Consider the following 24812-nt stretch of genomic DNA (forward strand, 5'->3'; position numbering starts at 1 on the left):
AGTGGTATCTCTCTATAGTTTTAATCTGCATTACCCTGGTGATTAATGATGTTGAATACTTTACCATCTGCTTATTGGTCATTCCTGTATCTTCCTTTGTGAGGTTGTTTTCTAGATTTTCTAAACATAGATTTTCTCTGTAGATGGTACATGGGTTTGTCAGTCATCTTAAAGAGAATTCTTAAAGTGTTGTGTTAGAGAATTGTCCATTTATTGGTACCTGAAAGAAATGGCCAATAGGAAAATTAAAACACTGCTATAATTTCAGGCCTTTGGTTTACATGTCTTTAGAAATAGTTGAATCTTAGCTCTCCATCACTTCTACTTTTATTATTTTTGGATTTGAAATTTTTCTCAGGATAGCTATTTGAATTTCTCTTGAAGTAACAAAGGAATAATGTCAAATGTGCTATGAAATGTCAGTAATTTACAAATTGATCCCAAATATGTTTGCTTTCATATATTGCTCTTTGATAATATCTGTACCTAGAGTAAATAATTAAATTTGCTTAGTATATTAGTCTTCATCTAATTACAAGGTTTTTAAAAAAATCTAATTACAAAATCTAGTCATTGCATTGGCAGTGGTAAAACACCTTTTTGCCAAAACCCTGGGGGAATTTTGGCTTTTCATGCTTGTAGGTAAATTATTTGTGATTCATTGGCCCTGAGGTCCAGTCAAAGAAAACTATAGAATCTAGACCATATCACACTAGTGTGTTAAAGTGAGAAAATAATATGTAAGCAAACTGTCAGAGTTGTTATCTTCAGCCCTTTTTAGTAGCAACATAATGGTTGATTTTCAGTGATTGTGTAACAGAATTATACTTTACATATATATGCCTTACATTTTGAGACTTTAAAGAGATTTAATAAAGTACATGTTACAATACCTGACTCATAGCTGATACTCAACAGATTTTAGTTCCCTTTTCTCTTCTAAAACTCTTTAGAGGTATTGTTACTAATCTACTGATTGATAAAGCTTCTGAAAGTCCCCAAATTATATTTTCCTCTTAAATTTTTTCCTTGGCATGCTGCAAATAGTTGGCTCATGCATTTAAAAAAAAAATGGAACAGTGACAGCAGTGGAATTATGAGCCATTTTGATTTGCCAAGAAATTTTATTATAGTAGAAATATCATCAACCAACTTTTATTTACAAAGTGTAGTCTGTATACTTTATCACATTTATGTTACATGGATCTACCTGGAATATTCCTTAAATATCTTTTGTACTAACAAACAAGGTGTTTTTACATACGTATTTCTTATATCCTTTTAAGGAAAAGTAATTTCCCTAAAATCACAAAACACATTTGAAGGCAAAGCCCAGAACTTCTGATTCCTGGTCTAGTATTCTTTAATCTGAACACTTTAATCACTGTTTACCAGTTCATAAGGGTCTTTATTCTCTCCCAGTGGTTTTAAAACATTTTTAACTACTATAAATAGAAAGAAATAATTTTATGCGACAATCTAATACACATATATATGTCTGTCTCTGAAATAAGTTTTACAGAGCAATATTTACCCATACTATGGGAAGTGCACTGTTTCTTAATCCACTCCATCCTGCCTTTTCCTGTTCTATATTTTAAAAAATTGATTTCATGAAACATTGATAAGTCAGCTGACAAAGGGGTGGGAGTAGTCCTCTCTGATTGGGAGGAGTATCTAATCACTGACATTGTTGAGAATTGCTGGCACATTACTGATGGAAAGACATCAGTATGTGCTAGTATATAACTTCCTTAGTTACCTTTTTATGTTAATTTCTAGGACTACTGTTGCTAAAGTCCAAAGTATTAACGTTTTAAATATTGAAGTTATTGTTTTTACCTTGTATGGACAATGTACTTGTTCAATGCCTGCACCCAAATTGACTATGACTATTGGGCTGCCCTTGGCTTACCAGTGGGTGAACAGTTTGAAAAATAAATATTCTGCTTTGTATTGAACTGCTGGAGCTTGTATTGAGCAGCAAATTCAGGGATTTATTGAACTTCTCCTAAGAGTTAAAATGCTCATTTTCAGCTGCTCTGCGGAATTTTCAAGCATATATACTTTAATTTGCATTTGGAAAAAGTATACAGAGATCTTTCTCTGCTAGGCCAATTTGGAGAATTTTCATGAGTGGTAAGGAGTGAAAAATAAATATGTCAGTAACAGTTTGATAAATAAAGAACATGTTTAAGAACAAGCTTTTCATCTTTGGAAATGAGGAATTAGTTCAGAAGAAGCTTAACAATCATTTACTAGTTTTTATAATAATAACAGTCATTATTCAGGGAACTGTATTCGTTCAAGGTTTTCATAATAAGATTACAAAATTATTTCTCCAGCTGTAAATTGATACTACAAAAATAATTTTATTGCTTTTTTAGATTATAAGAATAATTGATATTTTATATTCCCTCTACAAAATCAAAAGAAATCTGGAAAGAAGAAAAATTAAAGTCACCTATAATGTCATCACCCACAAATAGCATTGCTGTTAACCTTTTAGTTTATATATTTCTAACTATTTCATGAACAAATTCATGGTTTCTTAAAAAATGAAGTAATACCATTCATTCTGTTTTTTTTTTCTGTGTCTTTTCTATTGGGTATCGTGGTCACATCTCGGTGTCAGGACATACAAATCTATATTATATATAGTGGAATTATAGCAGAGTCAGCAAACTTTTTTTAAGGACCAGATTTTTAGTCTTGTGGGCCTTAGAGCCTCTGTCACAACTACTCAGTTCTGCCATTGCAGCAGAAAAGCAGCTGTAGACTGTACCGAAACAAATAAGCATGACTGTGTTCCAAAAAAACTTCATTTGTGAAAATGGCCCTTAATTTGCTGACCCCTGCTATATAGTATTCCATGTTTTCATTTCTTTATCCAGACCCCTAATAAGTAATGTAGGTGGTTTCTACTGTTTTACTACTATAAATAACACTTTTATGAACATCCTTATACATATACATTTGTACACTTACCTTTTTATGATAATTTCTAGGACTACTGTTGCTAAAGTCAAAGGTATTAATGTTTTAAATATTGATATATCTTGCTAGGTTGCCCTTCCAATAGGTGGTATCACTTTATTTACTTACCAGTAGTGTGGAAATACTGGTTTCCCCATAATTTCCCCTGTGTTGGTGTCATCAGGTTTTTTAGTCTGTGCAAATGGGATAGGAAAAAAGAGATCTTATTTTGCTTTTTAATTCACGGGGGGGTTGGACATCTTTTCAGATTTTTGTTGACTTTTATTTTCTTTGTTCTTACTGGACAATTTTTGAGTTGTCTTCTATTGACTTGTAGAATTGTTTATGTATTCTAAATATTCTTTGACAGATGAATTGCAAATAATTTATTCAGATATTTCACATATTTTTTAACAGCTTTATTGAGGTAATTAATTGATACAGTACAGTGCACTTAATATATTTAAAGTGTACAGTTTGATAAATTGTATATGTTTACACACATGAAAATATCACCACAGTCAATATAATTAACATATTCATCATTCCCAAAGTTTGTCTAATGCTTCTTAGTAATCCCTCCCACCTGCCCTTCACACTCCTTATCTCCAAGTAGCCACAAATCTGCATTCAGTCACTGTAGATGAGTTTGCATTTTCTGAAGTTTTATATACATGGAATTACACAAGTATGTGCTTTTTTTTTTATCTTGTTTCATTCAACATACTTGAGATTCAGCCACACTGTTGCGTGTATCACTAGTTCCTTTTTTTTTGCTGAGTAGTATTCTGTTGTATAAATATATCACAGTTGTTCATTCACCTTTGATGGACATTTGGGTTGTTTCCAGATTTTGGCTACTTAAAGTAAAGCTGTTATGAACATTCTTATAATTTACATTTAATTTTTTTTTTTCTTTTTGCGGTACGCGGGCCTCTCACTATTGCGGCCTCTCCCGTTGTGGAGCACAGGCTCCAGACGCGCAGGCTCAGCGGCCATGGCTCACAGGCCTAGCCGCTCCGTGGCATGTGGGATCTTCCCAGACCGGGGCACAAACCCGTGTTCCCTGCATCGGCAGGCAGACTCTCAACCACTGCGCCACCAGGGAAGCCCTTACATTTAATTTTAAGGTGTATTTTATCATACAGAAAATTTTCATTTCTATGTAGTCACTTATGTTGGGATTTTTCCTTTTGGAATTGGATCTTGTTTAGGCTGCACAATTCCCCCTCCCCCTAATTAAAAATATTCTTTCCCATTTTCTTCTAATACTTTTGTAGTTTATTTTTACTTTTTGATCTTTGGTCCATCTGGAGTTTTTAAAATATATGGTAATAACTGGAGATCAAACTCTGTATTTTCCCAAATGGATTGTTACCCCAACACTATTCTTGCCCTACAGTTATTTGAAATATCACCTCTGTATAATCCCAGTTTCCAAAATTATGGGTCTTATTGCTAGACTCTATTTTGTCGATCAGTTTGTCTGTTCCTACATCAAGACTGTACCATTTGAGTTAGTTTTGATATTTTGTTAAGAGTCCCTCATTGCTCTTTATGAAAATGTTTTTGCAAAATTTTTGACCGAAATATAGTTGATTTATGATGTTGTGTTAGTTTCAGGTATACAGCAAAGTGATTTGGTTATATATATATTTTTTCAGATTATTTTCCATTATAGGTTATTAGAAGATATTGAATATAGTTACCTGTGTTATCCAGTAAATCCTTGTTGTTTATCTATTTTACATATAGTAGTTTGTATCTGTTAATCTCAAACTGCTAATTTATCCCTCCCGCCCCCCTTTCCCCTTTGTTAAGTTTGTTTTCTATGTCTGTGAGTCTGTTTCTGTTTTATACATATAGAGTCTCACATTTTTTAAATAGACTGTGAAATCAGCTTGTCAAATTTTCTTAAAATTTTTCTTGGGATATTAAATGGCATTTCATTGAATTTATAGATTAACTTCAAAAGAATTATAATTGACCTTTTTACAAAATCAAATCTGCCCAGCCAGGTGTATATATGTCTCTCCACTTTTATTATTTTTAGCTAAAGATTTTTAATAGGTAGTATATGCAGAGGATAATATATATATATATATATATATATATATATATATAAAATGAAATATAACCCTATGTCCTAGCCCCCCCTCCACAGAAGCAACCACTACCATTAATTTCTTTTATATCCCTCTAGAGATATTCTGTTCCTAGTCAAGCAAAAATATGTGCAGAAATGACATTAGGTACAACAAGCGGTCAGAGAATATTATTGTCATCAGGAGCAGATGCAGCTTTTCTGGGGCCTAGAGTGAAAATTATTTTGGAAGCCTTGTGTAAGAAAATGAATAGAGTAGTTATTTACAATGAGAAAATTAACCACAACAAATTAAGTTTTTTAAAAAACTAATAATCACTGCAAACAACACAAAATTCCAGAAAAATCACATTTCTTTTTGACTTTTGACATGTAATATTTGTTTTGGCTGCATTTTATTTGATTGTCTCCTCATATGACAGTGATTTTTAAGGTCATTTTCTATGAGAATAGAAAGTTAATTTGGTCTTTTTGCTCCAGTGTTTAGGCTGTGGTGACATGAATATGACTCTGCACCTTTGTGTCTCTGTTGGGTCATGTTGGTACAGTGGTCAGAAGGAATATTTCAGAATCCATTCTATACTGAGACAGCTTAAGTATACATGGATGCTTTGGCAAATCACATAAATACATCATCCCACTAAAGCAACTAAAGGTATATGTAGTTCAGTTTCCTCATGGCTTGTCTTGAGTTCAGAGATGCCTTCAGCCACTCCACTGTTACCCAACATGAAGGGAAGTAAAAATGGAAAAAACAGTGATGTCTTAATGGATTGTGGTTAAAATAGCTTATTCTTTAGTGGTTCTAGTCTTTTGCTACTTCAAACAGTGAGCAGGTAATACCGTCATGTCTATGTGAATGTGTGAGTCTATCTGTTAGATGAATCTCTCAAAGGGAAATGCTGGATTATAAAGAGTATATGTAACTTAGATTTTGCTTTACTATACTTCATATATCTATACTTTATAGATACTGATTACCCAAGAAAGATTGTATCAGTTTGTGTTAATACCAAGATATATGAGAATGTCCATTTCTCCTACTCTTGTCAACCTAAGAGGTAAAAAAGAGTATCTTGACATTTTTATTTGCATATTTTTACACGAGTGATGTTTAGTATCCTTTCACATATTTCGAAGTGTATTTATTATGCACTGTACATTCATATCTTTTTCTCATTTTTTAACTGGATTGTGTTTTTTTACTTTATTAGAACTTTTATATTTTAAAGAAGTTAGACCTCTGTGTACCCTTCCCCCCCGTCTTTTTACTTAATGATAGTTTTTAATCATGCACAATTTAAACTTTTTATGTAGCACAGTATGTTTATCTTTTACGGCTTCTTGGTTTGTGTCATATTTAGGCCTCCTTCCAAGATTATTTTTAAAAATCTCATATTTTCTTCTAGTGCTTTTATGGGTCTGTTTTTAACCATTAAATCTTTGATAGATATGAGCTTTATTTTGGCATAAGGAGTAAGGCATGAATCCAGCATTATTCTTTTCCAAATAGCTTCATCGTTTCTAGGATTATTTACTGAGTTAGGCATCTTTTCCCCCTGATTTAATGTGTCACTTCTGTCATGAGAATTTCTTACATGCCTGGGTCTATATTTGTGGCTCCATTCTTTTATACTTTCTTTTATGTCCTTTAGTAAAGTTTTATAGTTTCCGTCTTAAAGGTTTTATACTTTCCTTGTTAGGTGCATATCTATTTAATTGTTTTTGTTGTTATTGTGAATTATATTTTAAAATTTGTACGTATGTATTGTATGAGAATATGAATGACAGAGAAAAATATGTTAATCATTTATACTGTTAGTTTAAAAAATTTATATTCAGTTCTAATAGCTTTTCAGTTCATTGTTTTGGCTTTTATTTTTCCTTTTTAAATTTTATAAGTAATACAATACCATTATCAAATAATCAAACCATGTTAGCAAAGTAAATCTCCTTCATTGCCCCTTCCTCATCCCTACCCCTTTCCTCAGAAGTAACCACTGTCATCATTTTACTGTATATACTTCTAGATGTCTTTAAAAAGCATTTACGTATGTGTACTTGTAGAAATATATTTTTTGTTAACAAATAGGATCATCCCATCTGTGTTGCAAGTTGCTTTTTGACTTTTTAATCTTTAGATTGTTCCATGTTTGTACATGTAGACTACATCAGTATTTAAATGCTCAAAGCAGTGCTTATTTATTAAACTTTTCACATGCAGTGAGTCAACTAGAGATCTTGTAAAAATGCTGATACTGAATCAGAGGGTTTAGGGTGGGGGATAGAGACTGTGTTTCTAACAAGCTCCCAGATGATGCCAGTGCTGTTGTTCCTACACTTTGAATAGGAAGACTATAACATATCCTTCAGCTAGGTGTACCATAGTTTAATTATTATCCAGTTGATTAAATCATTGAAGTTTCCCCTTGATTACAAATAGTATGACAATGCACACTGGAATTTTTCCATGAAAGATTTCTTGAGTATTCTAGTAGACAGTCATTGCCATGGTGTGCTTGTGTGAGGGAACAGGAATTTCTCCAGCTCCACCCCTATATTTGTATTTTTCTTTTTCTTAATTGCACTAGCTATGACCTCCAGTAGAATGGTAAATAGTCTTATTGATACTGATTCTTTGATGGGAACATAAAACTTGTACAGCCTTTGGTAATATTTACAAAATTTTTAAATATGAAATCACCTTGACTAGCTATTCCCTCTAAAATTCTATTCTTCTGAAACTCTTACACATGTGTACAAAGATCTATATGCAAAGATGCAAATTACAGCATTACCTGTAATAGAAAAATTAAAAGCAACCTTAAATGTCCATTAGCAGGAGAGTGGTTCAATAAACTGTGATATAGTCAGACTCTGGATCACTATGCTGCTATCAAAAGAGAGGTGGCCATATATACTGATATGTAAGATTACTAAGAGAGAAACGTAAGTTGCAGAAAAGTATTTATTGGCTGATCCATTCTATATCTTTAAAATGTGTGTATGTGTGTAGTGTGTTTGAAATACATAAAAAAAATTTGCAAGACTCACACACCAAAAATATTAGTAGTGTTTATCTCTAAGGAGGGTAGTGGTATTGGGCTTGATAAAGGGGAGGATTTTATGTTTCCTGTATTCTTTATACCTTTTGTACTGAATACTTATTCAAAATTATAACAAGGAAGATGGAGAAAAGAAAGCAAAAGCTAACAGAAAGAACCAAGTGAAAGAATACTAAGGAGTAGTTGGGAGCAGACAAATCTAAATCATCCAGTAGTCAGTAAAAATTTCTAAATAGACAATCCATGAACATGCAAAAGGTCAAATGGTACAAAAGCATAATGATACGATGAAATACCACCTCACACCCATTAGGATGGCTACTAACAAAGAACCAGAAAATAACAAGTGTTGGTGAGGATATGGAGGAATTGAAACGCCTGTGCACTGTTGGTGGGAATGTATAGCCACTTTGGAAAACAGTATGGTATTTCCTCAATAAATTAAAAATAGAATTACCATATGATCCAGCAGTTCTACCTCTGGCATACTCAAAAGAATTGAAAGCAGTATCTCTAGGAGGTAATCGTACACTCATGTTCACAGCAGCATTATCCACAATAGCTAAAACATTAGAAAAAATCCAAGGGTTCATTGACAGAGAAATGAACAAGCAAAACATGGTATGTACGTACAATGGAATATAATTAGCCTTATAAAGGAAGGAAATTCTGATACATGCTATGACATAGATGAACCTTGAGGACATTGTGCTAAGTGAAATAAGCCTGTCACAAAAAGACAAATACCATATGAGTCCACTTATATGAGGTACTTAGAGTAGTCAAATCATAGAGACAGGAGGTAGAATGGTGGTTGCCAGGGATTAGAGGGAGGCCGGTGAGTGGGGTGTTACTGTTTAATAGGTATAGAGGTTCAGTTTTACAAGATGAAAAGAGTTCTGAAGATGGATTGTGGTGATGGTTGCCCCAAAATATGAATGTACTTAATACCACTGAGTTGTGCACTTAAAAATGGTTAGGATACTAAATTTTATCTTATGTGTATTTTACCACAGTTTTTAAAGTTGAGGGAAAAAGTATATGGTAACAACTCACTATCCTTATTTGCCAGTTTCCTAGTTACCCTCCTGTGAGATAACTACTGAACCAGTTTTCTGTAGATCCCTCTATGCATCAATAGCTAATTATATCTCTTCCTTTTGAATTCACATCTATGTAACTGTCGTCTTCTCTTAAAATATCATACCTTTCTATCTTACTTTACAGTTCATTAAATACATGTCTTTATTATCTCTCTCCCTCACAGCATCCAGTAAAACATCTTTGTAGCTTAGTAGTTGCTTATTACATATTTGTTTAATAATTGAGCAAACAAATGAATTCTGTGGTCCTGGAAGGCACAAGAATTGGGGAGTTCTCTGTGTATATAAAAAGGTGATGATGTATACAGTAGTCTCCTTTAGTGACCCCCTAATGCACGGTTCTCACACCTTAGCATGATAGAATAATCTGGGAGAACTTGTCAAGATGATGATTATACGGCCTTATCTTTTGGAATTCTCAAACATGTGTGGTGAAACCCAACAACCAACATTTTTCTAAGTATCTTTGCATATCTCTGCAAATAGTCTATGAACCTCCTTAAGTCATTTGTATGCTCCTACAATGCTGAAAAGCAGAGGGCTTACAAATTGAGTTTAGCTATTTAGGGAGCATATCTAATGTATGTATAATACTAAGTGAAAATAATCAACCATGAGGCCTTCATACCTTCTCTGTGTAAATGTGGCACACAATTAATGTTCATCATGATAATAGTGGGATATCATACAAAGAATAAGTATGTTCAGGCTTGTCAGGGAAGGGGAACCTATACTTAATAAAGATTTTTGTGAATTCTTCACCAAAAAACCATGTGTAGAGCTGTTTGTCAAATTTAAGAGCTTTAAGGACCCTGAGACCCTAATTTTGAGAAACATTGCACTAGGATTAAATTCTACAGTCACAAAAGCCAACTTATAAACATAAATGTGAGTGCTGAAGTTATATGATTATTAAGATTTTATATTATAAACTTTTAAAAGCACATTTTAAAACTTATGCAGAAAATTCACAGCAAAGATTAGATGTATGAATTCCTATTGGAGAAGCAGTGGTATAAAACATTAAATCCTTGAGAAGCTTGAGAGTCCTTGAAAAAATTCTTATTTATTTATTTATTTTTATTTTTGGCTGTGTTGGGTCTTCGTTTCTGTGCGAGGGCTTTCTCTAGTTGTGGCAAGCGGGGGCCACTCTTCATTGTGGTGCGCGGGCCTCTCTTGTTGCGGAGCACAGGCTCCAGACGTGCAGGCTCAGTAGTTGTGGCTCACGGGCCCAGTTGCTCCACGGCATGTGGGATCTTCCCAGACCAGGGCTCGAACCCGTGTCCCCTGCATTAGCAGGCAGATTGTCAACCACTGCCCCACCAGGGAAGCCCCTTGAAAAAATTCTTATTCTCAACATCTAATTTTCTGATAGTGCCGATTAATGGAATTTTTAGAATTCAAGTAACCATTGATTTTAACAAATATGCATTGAACACCTATTATGGTTTAGGCCACTGGGGTTTCAATGGTAAATAGGGCAGTGATGGCCTAGGACTGGGGAGGAAAACGGGGGGCGGCTATGGATCAGGAAAAGCTTCTTTAAGGGATTGTTTTTAGAGATCTGAAGGATGAGTACCTGTTAGCTAAGTTGAGAGGTAGGGGTAAGGAAATGCAGTGCAACTGGACGTGGAGGTACAGGGATAGGATAGAAATGTAATTTCAAGGTCGTGTGGCAATTCTGTCATAATGTTGCTTCATAATTGATTTCACCTGTTTCATCTGGAGATTAAGGACAACTTTCATCTTCTTTGGAACAAGAAGCTTTCTCAAGAAGTATTGGAGGGTTCTAATGTATTTTTGTTAGTTGAGCCAGTACTTACAGCAGACTTGTGATTAGACTGTCAGACAACATCCCTGAGGGGATTTCAGACTTTAAAATGCTTGGGTTTTATTTGTTGGGATTTTTTTTAAGGACTTACATGTAATTTTGTGAATTATTGAAAAGAAGCTTAAGAACAGCAAGTGTGCAGTGTGCAGTTTAACATAAAATGGACAAAGTTGCTTTATTTCTCTGCGTAAAGTGCTTTTTAAGAATTTCAGTGTCTAAACCTTTAAAATCAAACAATAGGAACTCCAACATTTCAGAGCTAATGTAAACAACTGGTTATAATCTTCTAAATAACAGCATAATAAAGTAACCTTGAAACTTTGGTGTTGGCCCTGTATTGTTTTCTGTTTGAATTGAGTGGCAATTTCCATCATTATATAATAGTTATGGAATTAAGTGATATTTCCAGTAAGGGAATTTTGCAAGTGTAATATGTTTTAGTATTAAGTTCTACTTGTGCATTTAGCAATTAAAATTGTTCTTGTAATGATGATGGCATTAGAAGGGATAGGGAGCTGTCAAAGAGAATTTGAAGCTTAATTATCTCTTTGGTAACAAAATGCATAATCTTCCATTACGATGCTTATTTTCTTATGGTAATTGACTCATTTGCTCTCTGGTTATCAATTTAACTTCCCAACCACAAACATCTGCTCTTACATTATGTTTAATTGGTGTGAATACTATCTACAGAGAGGTTAAAATCTGGAGAACATTTTAAAGGCATTATTTTATAATTCATGAAAGGGAAAAGTAAATGATGAATTGAACATTGTTTGTGATGATTTTTTTCTGATAGTCTTTGAAAGTCTGTTTACTGAAAATGCATACTAAAATTATATCAATTGGATTTTCTTTTGAAGAGAATTTTGCTGTTTTCCAGAATTACATACTCTGCTTCAGGGTGCGCCTCAGTCCCTTAGACTTAAGGGGGATATGTCAGTTCCTCAGAAACATGGTACCATAGTGGTTAAGATTGAAGGCTTTGAAGGTAGAAAAAATTGTTTAGTACATAACTAATCTGAAGATGAGGTGTGGGTACAAATTGTGTTTGTTTGCTTATAATTTTTTAAATGAAAGGTAAATCATTCAAAAAAAATTAATGGTTACCTATAGGAGAAGGGAGGGAAAAGGGTAGAGAAAACAGGGTTAGAAGCAAGACTTGTTGGAATATACCCTTTTTTGCAGATTTTAAATGGCTGTAAAGGGGAAGTAAAATGAAACAAATGACTCTATATGTGTAACTAGTTGGTAGTATAGCCACACAGAAAGTTAAAATTCCAAGTGAAAGTTACTGTTCCAAATAAATTTAAAATAGTAATTAAACTATATATACCTAGTAGAATATTCTCAAGGACAAAAAGAAATCTTCAACTTGTTTGTTTTCTTTGAGAAGGAACAGAGAAACATAAGCAAAGATGAGTCTAAATTCATCTGGGAAAAAACATCTTAATGAACATGTTAGGAAATTTTTGAGGAAATAAAGGAATAAATTAGGAGAGTACTTGTTCTGCCAAATATTTTAAAATACTATATAGTAACAATCATTAAGTTTGTGGTTCTGGCCCAGGAATAAACAGGTCAATGAAACCACTTAATATGCTAAATAAACCCCTAAGAGTATATAGGATTTAGATATTAAAACTATTTCAAATCGGTTACTTTGATTGGGACTACTGGAGTTGCTGTTTAGAAAAATATAAAGCTGGATGCTTAACTCAGTGAAGTCAAGATTGTTTCATAGACATACTAGAAGAAAAAGTAAGTGAATATTTTTATAGTATGGAAGCAAGGAAAACCCTTTGGAGTAAGAATAATAAAATACAGATGCCAAAAAAAGAGAGGATTAATAAATTTTACCACATACAGATTTAAAACTTTGATACAATAGGCATCCTAAATTTAAAAAGACAAAAGAAACAACTGAGAAGAAATATTGGCATGTAAGAGAAAGGATTAATATCTTACTGTATTAGTCAGGGTCCAGTCAGGAGCCAGAAATTGCACCAGGAATTTGAACAAGGAGAATTAAACATAAATAATTATTAACTAATAAAAGGTGTTTTAACTACTAAATAGGATAAAGTAGGATTCTAAAGAATAAAGAAAGAGTAAATATAAGAATTAGCTACTACCTCAAGAGCCGAGGGAGAGAATCCAAAAAAAGGAACAAACTTGGAAGAGGGCACCCTTACTCAAGGTTGCAATTCAGACCTTGGAGAGAGTGTAGTCACTGCCAGAGAATACAGCCCATGGGCCAAACTGGTCCACAGGAGATCGCCTGTTGGATGCCACAGGCCTGAGCTGGTGCGCGGAAAGCCGCCTGCTGGGATGCCATGGGCCTGACTGATGATGAGCAGGAAGTTCCCCAGCGGGGTGCCTTGAGTCAGAGCTGATACATTGGATGCTGTTTAATGGAATGCTAACAGTCACAGCTCCTGCACAGAAAGCTACCTGCTAGAGTAAACTGGAGAAACTTACTAGAGACTGAGCAGAGAAACTTGCAGGAGGATGATCACCAATGGTTCTCCCACATACCTTCTAGCTGCCACACTGTAGGGCCGAGAAGAACAGCACACCCCAACCTGAAAGATAAACATTTTCTTCTGCCATGCCTTACAATGTCCCTCCAGTGTCCTCTGTTCACAAAGTCTAACATTGCATCAGCTGGCAAAGGTCCACATCCATCATTACAAAGAAGAGTGGACTTGGAGCTGAGAGGCCATAAATTAATAACTGGCATTATGTGAAAAGCTCTTACATATAGATAAGAAAATTGTGAACACTCTAATTGAAAAAATAGCAGAGTATGTGTACAGATAATTCACCAAAGAATACAGATGACTAACCAATGTTTGAAAAGAGAGAGTTAAATTCACTGCTAATAGATTTCCCTTACTTCATCTAGTTGTACACTTATGTTTTCTTGATCTTGCATCACTGTGTTACATTCTTGCCATCTTTGGCTTCTACTGCTTACCTGGGGTTCTGCCTGCTCTCTATACTCTTACTCTTCATTTACCCAAATTATAAAGCTAGTCTGGACTTCTTCCCAGGACCTGTCCCCTCTAGCCAGTGCAATAGATTAAAAAAATGAAAAAAGAAAGAAGATTGGAAAGGAAGAAATAAAACTCTCTCTATTCACAGGCAACATGGTTGTCTACGTAGATAATCCCAGAATTGTTTATAAAAAGCTGCTAGAACTAATGAATGAGTTTAACATGACCACAGGATAAAAGGTTAATATGCATAAATCAGTTTCATCTCTAGATACTAGCAGTGAACAATTAGAAACTAAAAAAAAAAAAAAAAGTACCACTTACAGTAGCACCAAGAAATTTAAAATACTTAGGGATACAGCTAATAAAGTAAGAACAAAATTTGTATATTGAAATATATAAAACAGTGATGAGAGAAACCAAAGGTCTAAATAAATGGAGAGAGAAACCATGTGCATGGAAAGGAAAAACTCCGTATTGTTAAGGTGTCAAATTGCCGCAGATTCAGCCCAGTCCCAATCAAAATTCCAGCAGGTTGAGCACATTTTAACTCAACTGTTTAAAAAAAAAACAACTGCTGTTATCGTCTTCATTGTGATATAGGGAGTTCCTTGTCATTGGGAACTTCAAACAGGGATTTGTAAGACACTTGTCATGGATGTAGCAGGAATAGGAAATTATGGCATTAGGTAGGAAGTTGGACTAGATGATCTACTTTTACCCTTTAAATTCAAAGTCTTACTGAATCTATTTGAGTCAGTGATTTACAACTTTGGGTTAAGGGGAAAGGGAGACAATGGGATAATCAAGCTTTTTCAAATACATTTAACTTTTTCCCAAAGATTCTGTCACTCTACCTCCCACCCTTAAAAACCATTGCATGTAATGAAGGGTGTTACTAATGGAAGTGTGTGTGTGTTTCTGTGAGTAAACTATTTCAGGCCTCTAATGTGACATTTGTATTACTTTTTGGGTTCTTTTGTTACTCATCAAGCTGACTGAAAAGGAAGATAATGTCAGTCTTCTCAGCTCTTTTTGAATTGTAATCATGGCTTTTCTAAAATGGTTTAAATCTTAGGGAAATAGACTTCAATATTCAATTTTTGGACAGCTTAGAACTTTCCTATTTTCATTTTCTTCAAAACAGTCAACTTAGTAAATATTTCTCAACAGAGAAACTCAGAAATTATTGTTATAATTATTCTGCCAGTTAATTATGCCAGAATATCAGTTTTTAAAGATATCATGTTCCTAACATATATTTTAAATATGTATTTGTTATGTTTTTCTAAAAACATATGAAAGCCTCAAATAATTAAAAATCCTATTAATTCTATGATTTTTAAAAATTGCTTGAAATATAAATAGCTACCTATTTTTATTTTTATTAATACCTTAATTTTCTTTCTGTTTTAAAGCTCAACCTGAATTCCTGAAGCAGCCTACTAATATATATGCTCACGAATCTATGGATATTGTATTTGAATGTGAAGTGACTGGGAAGCCAACTCCAACTGTGAAGTGGGTCAAGAATGGGGATATGGTTATCCCAAGTGATTACTTTAAGATTGTAGTAAGTATTTTTCAAAGAAACTTATCTCGGAAACCTTTAAATATCTTTAAATGTAATCACCAAGAGATCTGTTATCTGTAGTACATGAAATGGTGTATATAAGATGAAGATAGAAAAATTCGCTTAGAATATAATCTCTTCATTGACTGATGAGAAAGCTGAGCCCAGAAATATTTTGGTAGCTCATGTAAGATCACAGAGCAAGTCAGTGTTTGAACTCAGCCTGAAGTCCACATCTCCTGACCAACAGTCCAGTCCTCCTCGGACGTACTAGCACTCTTTAACACAGCCGCCACCACTTTCTGGGTAATGATTATCCTGTGTGTGTATTCACATGTACCAATTGTCTTCATAGCTCTCTATTCAAGGAGCAGAAGTCTGTCTGTCTTATACTGATGCCCAGACCCTTCAAAATAAGGGTGGCCCCGTGTTGGACAGTTGTTGTGAAAATAAACATAAAGATTCTTTTAAAAAGTAAAGCAAAAGTAAATAAGTAGCCTTAAGTCTACTTAAGAAGACTCAGTCATTATTTCTTTTTACTTTATATGTATATAGGAAATGCTTAGTAAATATTATCCACTGTCATTATTATCATTATCTAACATCCTGTTAACAGAATTATCTAGGTTTTAGTAATAAAGATTAATGACATATCTTAGGATGCATACCTGACATTCATAGACATAATCAGAAGTAATTATGGTTGTTCAAGACTTAATGTCTCATTACAAATTTCTCATATAACTAATTCATTCTTCATAGGAATACATTTTCTATTTTTAAAGTATGTAATCTCATATGTTACAAAAAGTAATTCACAAGTATTTAACCCTAATTAAAAAGCAGCGTGTTATGGTTAAATTAGCATTTTTCCTCTTTTATCATTATTTTCATACTATTTTTTAAAATATCAATAACAATAACTATAGTTGACATTCATTTAGTACTTTATAGTTTAAGAAAAGCTTTTATATATGTGGCCTCATTTAACTTATCTGTTAGAACTATTGATATTAGAGATAATCTTAAGAAAATGCCTTGAATTCACAAATTCAGACTCTCACTATGGTCACATGGTATTACATGCCAGATATTTTTCCAAGCAAAGGTGTAAGTTTGCATACATTGCAGATAAGACTTTCTATAAGGATTGAGTTCGTAATTGTTAATGACAGTGTTTCCTTTTCTAGTCACTTGAGTCAGTATCTTGTCAATAAAATTGAGTTAACAAGTTCATAGGTAGATAATATTCAGTAACTGAATCATACAATTTTACTTGTTTTTCCTCTCCAGAGAGAGCATATCCTTGAGATTTTGAACTGATGTTTATCAGTTAAATCATAAAATTTTATTTATGTTTTTCTTCCTCAGAAGGAACATAATCTTCAAGTTTTGGGTCTGGTGAAATCAGATGAAGGGTTCTATCAGTGCATTGCTGAAAATGATGTTGGAAATGCACAAGCTGGAGCCCAACTGATAATCCTTGAACATGGTAAGAGGGGCTGAAATAGTAAGATGAAAGAGGCTGACTGTGTTTGAGGAACTAGGACCTATCACAGGAGCTATCATTCCAGGATATCTAGTGATTAATAACCTGTTTGTAAAGGCTAATATATGGCATAACTAAGAGAGAAAAAAATAGCAGTCTAAATCATTTCTGTTTTTTTAAATGACCTAGAAACACAATTTTGGATAATACTGAAAAGAAATTGGTATTAAGAAAAGAAAAACTGAACATTTATAGTCTTACACAAATGAATGTTCTTCAGATTTCAGTCATTTTAATCTTACAAATATATTTTTGATCTATTAAAGTAGAAAAACTTTACTTAATGTTTATTTAGTAGTGAATTTTTCTTTAATTTTTCCAAAATAAACTTGCCTTTTCTGATTTTCACACACAAAAAATGCTTAGAGGGCTTCCCTGGTGGCGCAGTGGTTGAGAGTCCACCTGCCAATGCAGGGGACACGGGTTCGTGCCCCGGTCCGGGAAGATCCCACGTGCCGCGGAGCGGCTAGGCCCCTGAGCCATGGCCGCTGAGCCTGCGCGTCCGGAGCCTGTGGTCCACAACGGGAGAGGCCACAACAGTGAGAGGCCCGTGTACCGCAAAAAAAAATTTAAAAATGCTTATTATAAATTCAGACAACATTGAAAAGTAAGAAGGGAAAAAAAACTCACATCAGTCAGGGTCAGTTCTGGGGAAACCACACGGTAATTTGAGCAAAAACTAAAGAATTAAATATTCTTTATTAAAAATTATTAACTGTAACCAGGGATTGGAGTGGCAAGGGGTTGGCTAGTAAGGAGTAAAGAGAATTCTAATGAATATAAAAGAATGGCAGACATAAGGAGCAGCCCCATCCCGTAGGTCTGAGAATGTTCAGGAGAAGGCCCCTCTCAGGGCTAATCCCAATCATGTTAGAGAGGGTGAGGCCATGGTTTAATGGATGATGGAGAAGTTGCTGTGCTGCCATCCCATAGAAGCTTGTTCAAAACCTCCTGTCTATTGTGCTGGGCAAAAGCTGTTCACAAAGAGGTGTCTCAGTGAAGGTATTCTGCTAAAAAACCACCAGTGGGGTTGGGGTATTGAGGGAAGCTACTCACCAGCACACTGTACTGATAAAGTTTTAACACATGTCAGCAAAGGAAAAATATGTAAAGGGCCCAGCTTCCTTTTTGCAGAGCAGGCAGCAAAGTATGAATTTGGAGCTGAAAGACAATAAATTGATTACAAGCACATGCTTCAAACCCTGCCATCTAGGAGTACTGCGTATGAGCACACACAGATGTGTATATGGTTTTATAACCTATTTTCTTGCAACAGCATGCTGTGAACATCTTTCCATGTCAGTGAGTATACATCTGTGTCAACATTTTTCATTGTTGAATAGTAAATATACACTTTGTTTTATATAAATGATTCCCCATTGGTTAGCATTTAAACTGTTCCCTGTTTTTTTACTATGATGAATGAGGCTATGCAGAACTTCTTTATATGATTATTTTCTCATACTAAATTACTAGAAGTTGAATTGTTGGATGACAGTTTTTTATGAAATTGATAACTGTTGGGTGTACTATTTGTTTTAGCAGGGAAAGCATTTTTCATTTTGTGTGTTTCTCAAGAATGCATGAAAAAGAGGCTGCTTTAGACATCTCATTGGGTGTCTGAGTCAAATTTAAGTTCCAGTTGCATTGTGATCAGGGAAACTAATGGGCAAAGCTACTCTGGCTTTTCACTAAAATAGCATGTAGGATTTTTATATGCTATTTCTTGAGAATGTATTTCAGAGTACTGTCATAAAAGGGCGTAAAATAGTAGAATTGCTCTTTTTCTTCCTATGTTTGTCTGTCATCTTACCTTTCCCTTTACATTGAAAACGATATAGTAGAAGCATATCACTTCCATTTTGGCAAAATGCCTGAGTATGATTCCCAAATAAGGCATTAACAGAATAAGTGAGGTAGATAGGCTTATTTCTTTTTATTAGTGGCAGTGTTTTTCCTTAGTACATGTCATGGCTCTCCTAGGGTTATTTCCATGGAACTAAATAAAGGGACTTCAGTATATTTGTGCTTGTGATTACCATTATAGATTTAACACTAACAGTATAAATGGTGGCTTTGCTAGGAGGATGCTAAACTAATCCTAACCGGACTTTCCTCTGAAAATGCTTGGATGGCATAATAATTATAGTCATAATGTGTGTTTTATTCTTTTTGAAACAACCTTTCAAAAACAGACGATGTTTTGTGAGCTGGTGAAAATTTTTAGTGACCTTGTCAGGGATGCATTAAGGATGCACAGATTCTAGGAAGGAGAGTAAATGTCATATTATTAATTTGCTATTTTAATTTGTAAGATAAATATTTATGTGGGAAAACTAAAAGAGAGACTGTAACGGTTTATAAGATCTGATCTCTGCCTTTCTGAGGTTTATGATGTTGTAAGGGATGTAAGAGATGTGTATGACATTAATACTAGTCCATAATAAGTGTTATTTTTATAATATAAATAAGGCAGCATACAATTCAGAAGAGAGGAATTCTGTGTCAACAGGGAAGTTTTTTCATGGAAAGTGTTTCCTTTGTAATAGACCTCAAATGATAAGATTTCCAGATGTTAATAAGAGGACCTGGCTCAGTATGGAAACAGAATAGAGTATCTGTTCCTGTAGGAAGGAGGCCTGTAAAGTCAGAACAGGATCAGATTGATCACGGCCTTGTTTAATAATAATCTGAAAGTATTTGAGCATCTTTGACACAGTCTTATTTTTGTAGAGGGAATTTTCTGATTCTTCTTGGAAGTGTGTAGTTATAAATCCTGGTCATCAGCCTTTTGGCTAGTGCTTGGCTGCAAGAAGGTAATTTCAAGCAGCCATAATTGGCCTGTGATATAATTGGACAGCATGGCTTTTAAGTTAATTATCACCTATGAACATTAAATGAAATTTCATAATTATAGTTAAAATATATAAAACATCTGTGCAACAACACTAGGAAACAGTATTTCTAATCAAATTGGGAAATAGAATTTGAGAATGAGCATGTCTCAAACATACTTCCTCCCCCTCCCCCAGCTTTATTGAGGTCTAATTGACATATAAAACATTGTATAAGTTTAAGATGAACAATGGGTGTACAATGTGATGATGAATGTATATATTGCAAAATATTTACCACAATAAAGTTAGTTAACACATCCTTTACCTCACATAATTACCATTTTGTTGTTATGGAGAGAACATTAAAGTTCTATTCTCATAACAACTTCCAAGTATACACTACAGAATTGTTAACTATAGCCACCATGCTGTACATTACATCCCTAGAACTTATAACTCTTAAACTAGAAGTTTGTACCCTTTGACCAGCATCTCCCCTTTTCCCCCATCCGTCAACCCCGTGGCAACCACCATTCTATTCTTTGTTTCTCTGAGTTGGATGTCAAACATACTTCTTAATTAAAACATTTAAAATGCATTTTTTAGTATTTAACTTTACTCTTATGCATTTTAGGAGCAGCAACTCTTGATTTTAGAAGATTGTGGCTTTTAAAATATTTTAACAACATAACAGTATTATTTTTATTTGCTGCTAGTTCAAATTATGTTATTTTATGCTAATATACTTTATGTCTTATAATCATCTGTTGAATGATTTTTTTAAGTATTGGCATATAAAGTACTGCAAGTATGAGTAATAAGAATTAAGGTAAAATGTGTTTTTGTCAGTTAACTTTTTATTATCCTTTCTTTGTGTCAGTTGGAATTTAAAAATAGATTCCAAAACTATCATGTGTCTTGAGATATAAAAACACAAATACGATTTTTCTTTGTATATTCATTCATGTCAAGTCTGATAATTGGCAGTTTTTTAGTTCCAGCAAGGGAAAATGGGTTGGTGAAAAGGGATTAATACGAACTTGTTTTTAGTAAAGGAAATTCATATTTTACCGACTAATTAAATGACTTCTAGGATATTATGGCTGTGGTAGATAAGGTTCCTGAGCTTTACTTTTTTTTTGACAGAAACATTTGTAAAAAATTCCGTATAGTATCTGAGGTAAATATTGAATAGTAGAAGTTCTGGAATAAGTGACTAATGACCTGGCATGATTAAAAGTTGGCTAGATAGCAGGAAATTGTTAGTCATTAGTGGAATATTTTAAATCTAAAGCACTTAGAATGTGTGATAGTTGGTGTTGATTTTAATCAAAGGATAAATTCTAATCAGTTATTTTGCTTTTTTGTAGCAGTAATTATAACTTTAATAAAACTTTTAACTCAAGACAACTCTGATGAAATTTGACTTCTTAGCATGAATTCCATGTCTAGGAACTTTCTAATATTGAAAATGCATCTAATGTCAATGCCTGGGTTCTGGTTCTTATCTGCCATTAACTTGCTGAGTGATTGAATCAGGCACTGAAATTCTGTGATTTTTAAATTTTATTTAAAATTAAGGAATTAAATGATCTCTGAGGCCCCACATCACTCAATCTGTTAAATGCAGTTGTTTTAGAAATAGGTGCATTAAATATAAGGTGCTTTTCAGAACACTCTTTAGGTATTGAAATAAATAGATACATTGTTTGCAAAAAGATTAAGACATTGCCAGCTAATTTTATGTTACCTGCCACAGTATGTAACAAAACAAACCTGGTGCTCAAAATCTGAAGTATTGGCTTTATGTTCCAACCCTACTAAGATGAGGTAATCTCTATGAGCATCAGTTTTCTTATCTATAAGTATAAGCAATAATCTCTGCATAGCACACATCTGAGGGACAAATAGAATAATATATGTGAAGTATTTTGTAAATTTTAAGTACTCTAACCTTAAGGTACTTTTTTAAATGTTTAAATTTATTTTTGGCTGCGTTGGGTCTTTGTTGCTTGCTGTGCACGGGCTTTCTCTAGTTGCGGCTAGTGGGGGCTATTCTTCGTTGCGGTCGGCGGGCTTCTCATTGCGGTAGCTTCTCTTGTTGCAGAGCACGGGCTCTAGGTGCAGAGGCTTCAGTAGTTGCGGCGGGTGGGTTCAGTAGTTGTGGCTTGCAGGCTCTAGAGCACAGGCTCAGTAGTTGTGGCGCTTGGGCTTAGTTGCTCCATGGCATGTGGGATCTTCCCAGACCAGGGATCACACCCGTATCTCCTGCATTGGCAGGCAGATTCTTAACCACTGCGCTACGAGGGAAGTCCTAAGGTAATAGTAATTTGAAAGAATATACAAAGGCAAAACTACTGAATAGGAATTCAGTAGTTGGCATTAATCCAAATCAAAGTGCATATAAAAGGTTAACTTCATGAAGCAAGGTTTGAGGATTTTTTTTAAGTAGACAACAGAAATCCATTTAATATTCAATTATATCATTTAAATTTGTAAAACAAGAAAAAAGATCTATGTGACCAGATTGCAAGGTATTTGAAATAAAACTAAACTTGGCACTGAAATAGATGAACATAATACATGTTCATTGTCAAAAATAAGAATGCATAATTGACTGAAATATAAGTAACTGTACCTTTCTTTTAACCCTTCCCCTATCTCACTTTCTAGAGATAGCCCTTGTTAACATTGTATATGTATTTATTTGTTCAGTAAATATTTGTTGAACAAAGTTCTGTATGTAATATAAAATTCTATATCCATTGCCCTAAGTGGTAGGGATTAAATAGCTAACAAGCAGACATGATTCTCTGCCTTCACAATGCTTCTGTTGTATTAACAGAGACAGACGTTAAGCAAGTAAATAAACAGAATAATTCAGCTTTTATGTCTACTTAAAGGAAATAAAAAGAATGCTCTGTTAAAGAATTATTGAGGGTATATTGGGAGTTACTTTAAATAGGATAGACAGAGAGGCCTTTCTGATGGGATATGCTAGGTGGGACCTGAGCATTAGAGAAGTCTCTGTGTGTGTGTTTTATGCTTATATATACACATACACACATTCATGTATAAACTTTTTATTTGAAGGTGTGAAATCATTCTTTTGTGATTTTACCAAACAGTATTTTATGCACATGTCGGTACTTAGAGGTTTACCTTTTTTTTTTTTTTTTAACTTCTCTATTCTCATCAAACTTGCGTATGAGGAGACTGGTGTTTTGCATTCTTGATGACAATATAAATTTTTTTGAAATGCAGTTTAGTAATTTAGAATTCACATACCCTCTTATCACATAACTCTCTTTATAGTAATTTATCTTGCAGGTATAGTTACCAAATATTTAAAGATATTTGTGTTAGACTAGCATAAATCTGAAAGCAATCCAATCAATGCAACCAATAAGGGGGCTGATTAAATACATGAATACAATGGAATACTAGGTACCTGTTAATAATGTAGATCTGTATAAGGTAGATATGGAAAAATACTTAAGTTTTATTATTAAGCAAGTAGAAGAAAAGATTTCTTGGGTGGAAAAGGTAGGAGAGAATGATAAAGATTTATGTATGCTTATATGTGTAAGAAACTTTTAAAGATCTACACAACAATCTGTTAATTGTGCTTGTATCTGAGGAGTAGAATTGGAAAAGTCTGAAGATGAGGAGGATAGAACAATGTACTACTGTAAAATTTTGAAAAGCCAAATAAAAACTATTAGAAATTAAACTTGGAATATTGCAATCAGGTCTATACATAGTGATTTTCACTTTGTTCAGGGTAGTTTAAAACTTTCTGAGTTTTTATTTCTTGAAAGAAAATGCTGTGGGAGAAAAAAATAGGTTGTTAAGAGTATTTGGTAACTATCTCCAAATAGCTTATCTTCTTATCTCCAAAAGCTTATCTTCTTATCTCCAAATATAATATCTTCTGTTACAGCATTTTTTCCCTGGAAGATGAATCATGTCATATAAATACTAAGACAGCTATAATTCGTTAAAATATTGAAAGCAAATTTGTTTTGTTAAACCAACAAGTATTTTATTGAGTACACATACTGTGTAAATAAATCGAGATTTATAGTTACTAACCCTACTATATAGGCCATCAGGAGAAGTAATGTAAAATCATGGAGAGTCTAGCTGGGATGGACCTTAGAGACCTGAGTATCTAGTCTAGCTGAGCTGGAGACTGAGTTAAGTGACTTGCCTTATATCACATAGCTAGTTGGCACCAAAGTTAGGACTGATAATTAGGTTTTCAGTTTCAAAATTCACTTCTATCACTTAAGGAAGTTTAATTTTTTTTAATAAATTTATTTATGTTTATTTTTGGCTGCATTGGGTCTTCATTGCGTTGCGCGGGCTTTCTCTAGTTGTGACAAGCGAGGGCTGCACTTCGTTGTGATGAGCGGGCTTCTCATTGCGGTGGCTTCTCTTGTTGCCGAGCACGGGCTCTAGGCACGCGGGCTTCAATGGTTGTGGCATGTGGGCTCAGTAGTTGCGGCTCGTGGGCTGTAGAGCGCAGGCTCAGTAGTTGTGGCACACGGGCTTAGTTGCTCCATGGCATGTGGGATCTTCCTGGACCAGGGATCGAACCTGTGTCCCCTGCATTGGCAGGCGGATTCTTAACCACTGAGCCACCAGGGAAGTCCCTAGTTTAATGTTTTTAAGACAGAGATCATTTACGTTCTTTTAATTTCAAGTTTAGTCTTTTAAATCTACAGTCTACTGTGGTTACACTTATTGATAAGGTTGGTCAGGTATATCAT

At 34.2% G+C, this 24812-nt stretch overlaps 1 protein-coding gene across 2 annotated transcripts in view; it reads left to right on the forward strand.

The window, feature by feature from the left end:
- Window positions 1-24812, forward strand: part of NEO1 (neogenin 1) — a gene marked incomplete at its 5' end in the record, with an annotated part of 241706 nt that overhangs the window by 118784 nt on the left and 98110 nt on the right. For both annotated transcript variants that reach the window (XM_082861203.1, XM_082861204.1), the window contains 2 exons: window positions 15497-15651; window positions 17023-17143. In XM_082861203.1, coding sequence (XP_082717329.1) covers window positions 15497-15651; window positions 17023-17143 — 276 coding nt within the window. The remainder of the gene's footprint in view (window positions 1-15496; window positions 15652-17022; window positions 17144-24812) is intronic.

This window comes from Leucopleurus acutus (genome assembly GCF_964270905.1).
Source record: "Leucopleurus acutus genome assembly, chromosome: 1".
Taxonomy (NCBI): Eukaryota; Metazoa; Chordata; class Mammalia; order Artiodactyla; family Delphinidae; genus Leucopleurus; species Leucopleurus acutus.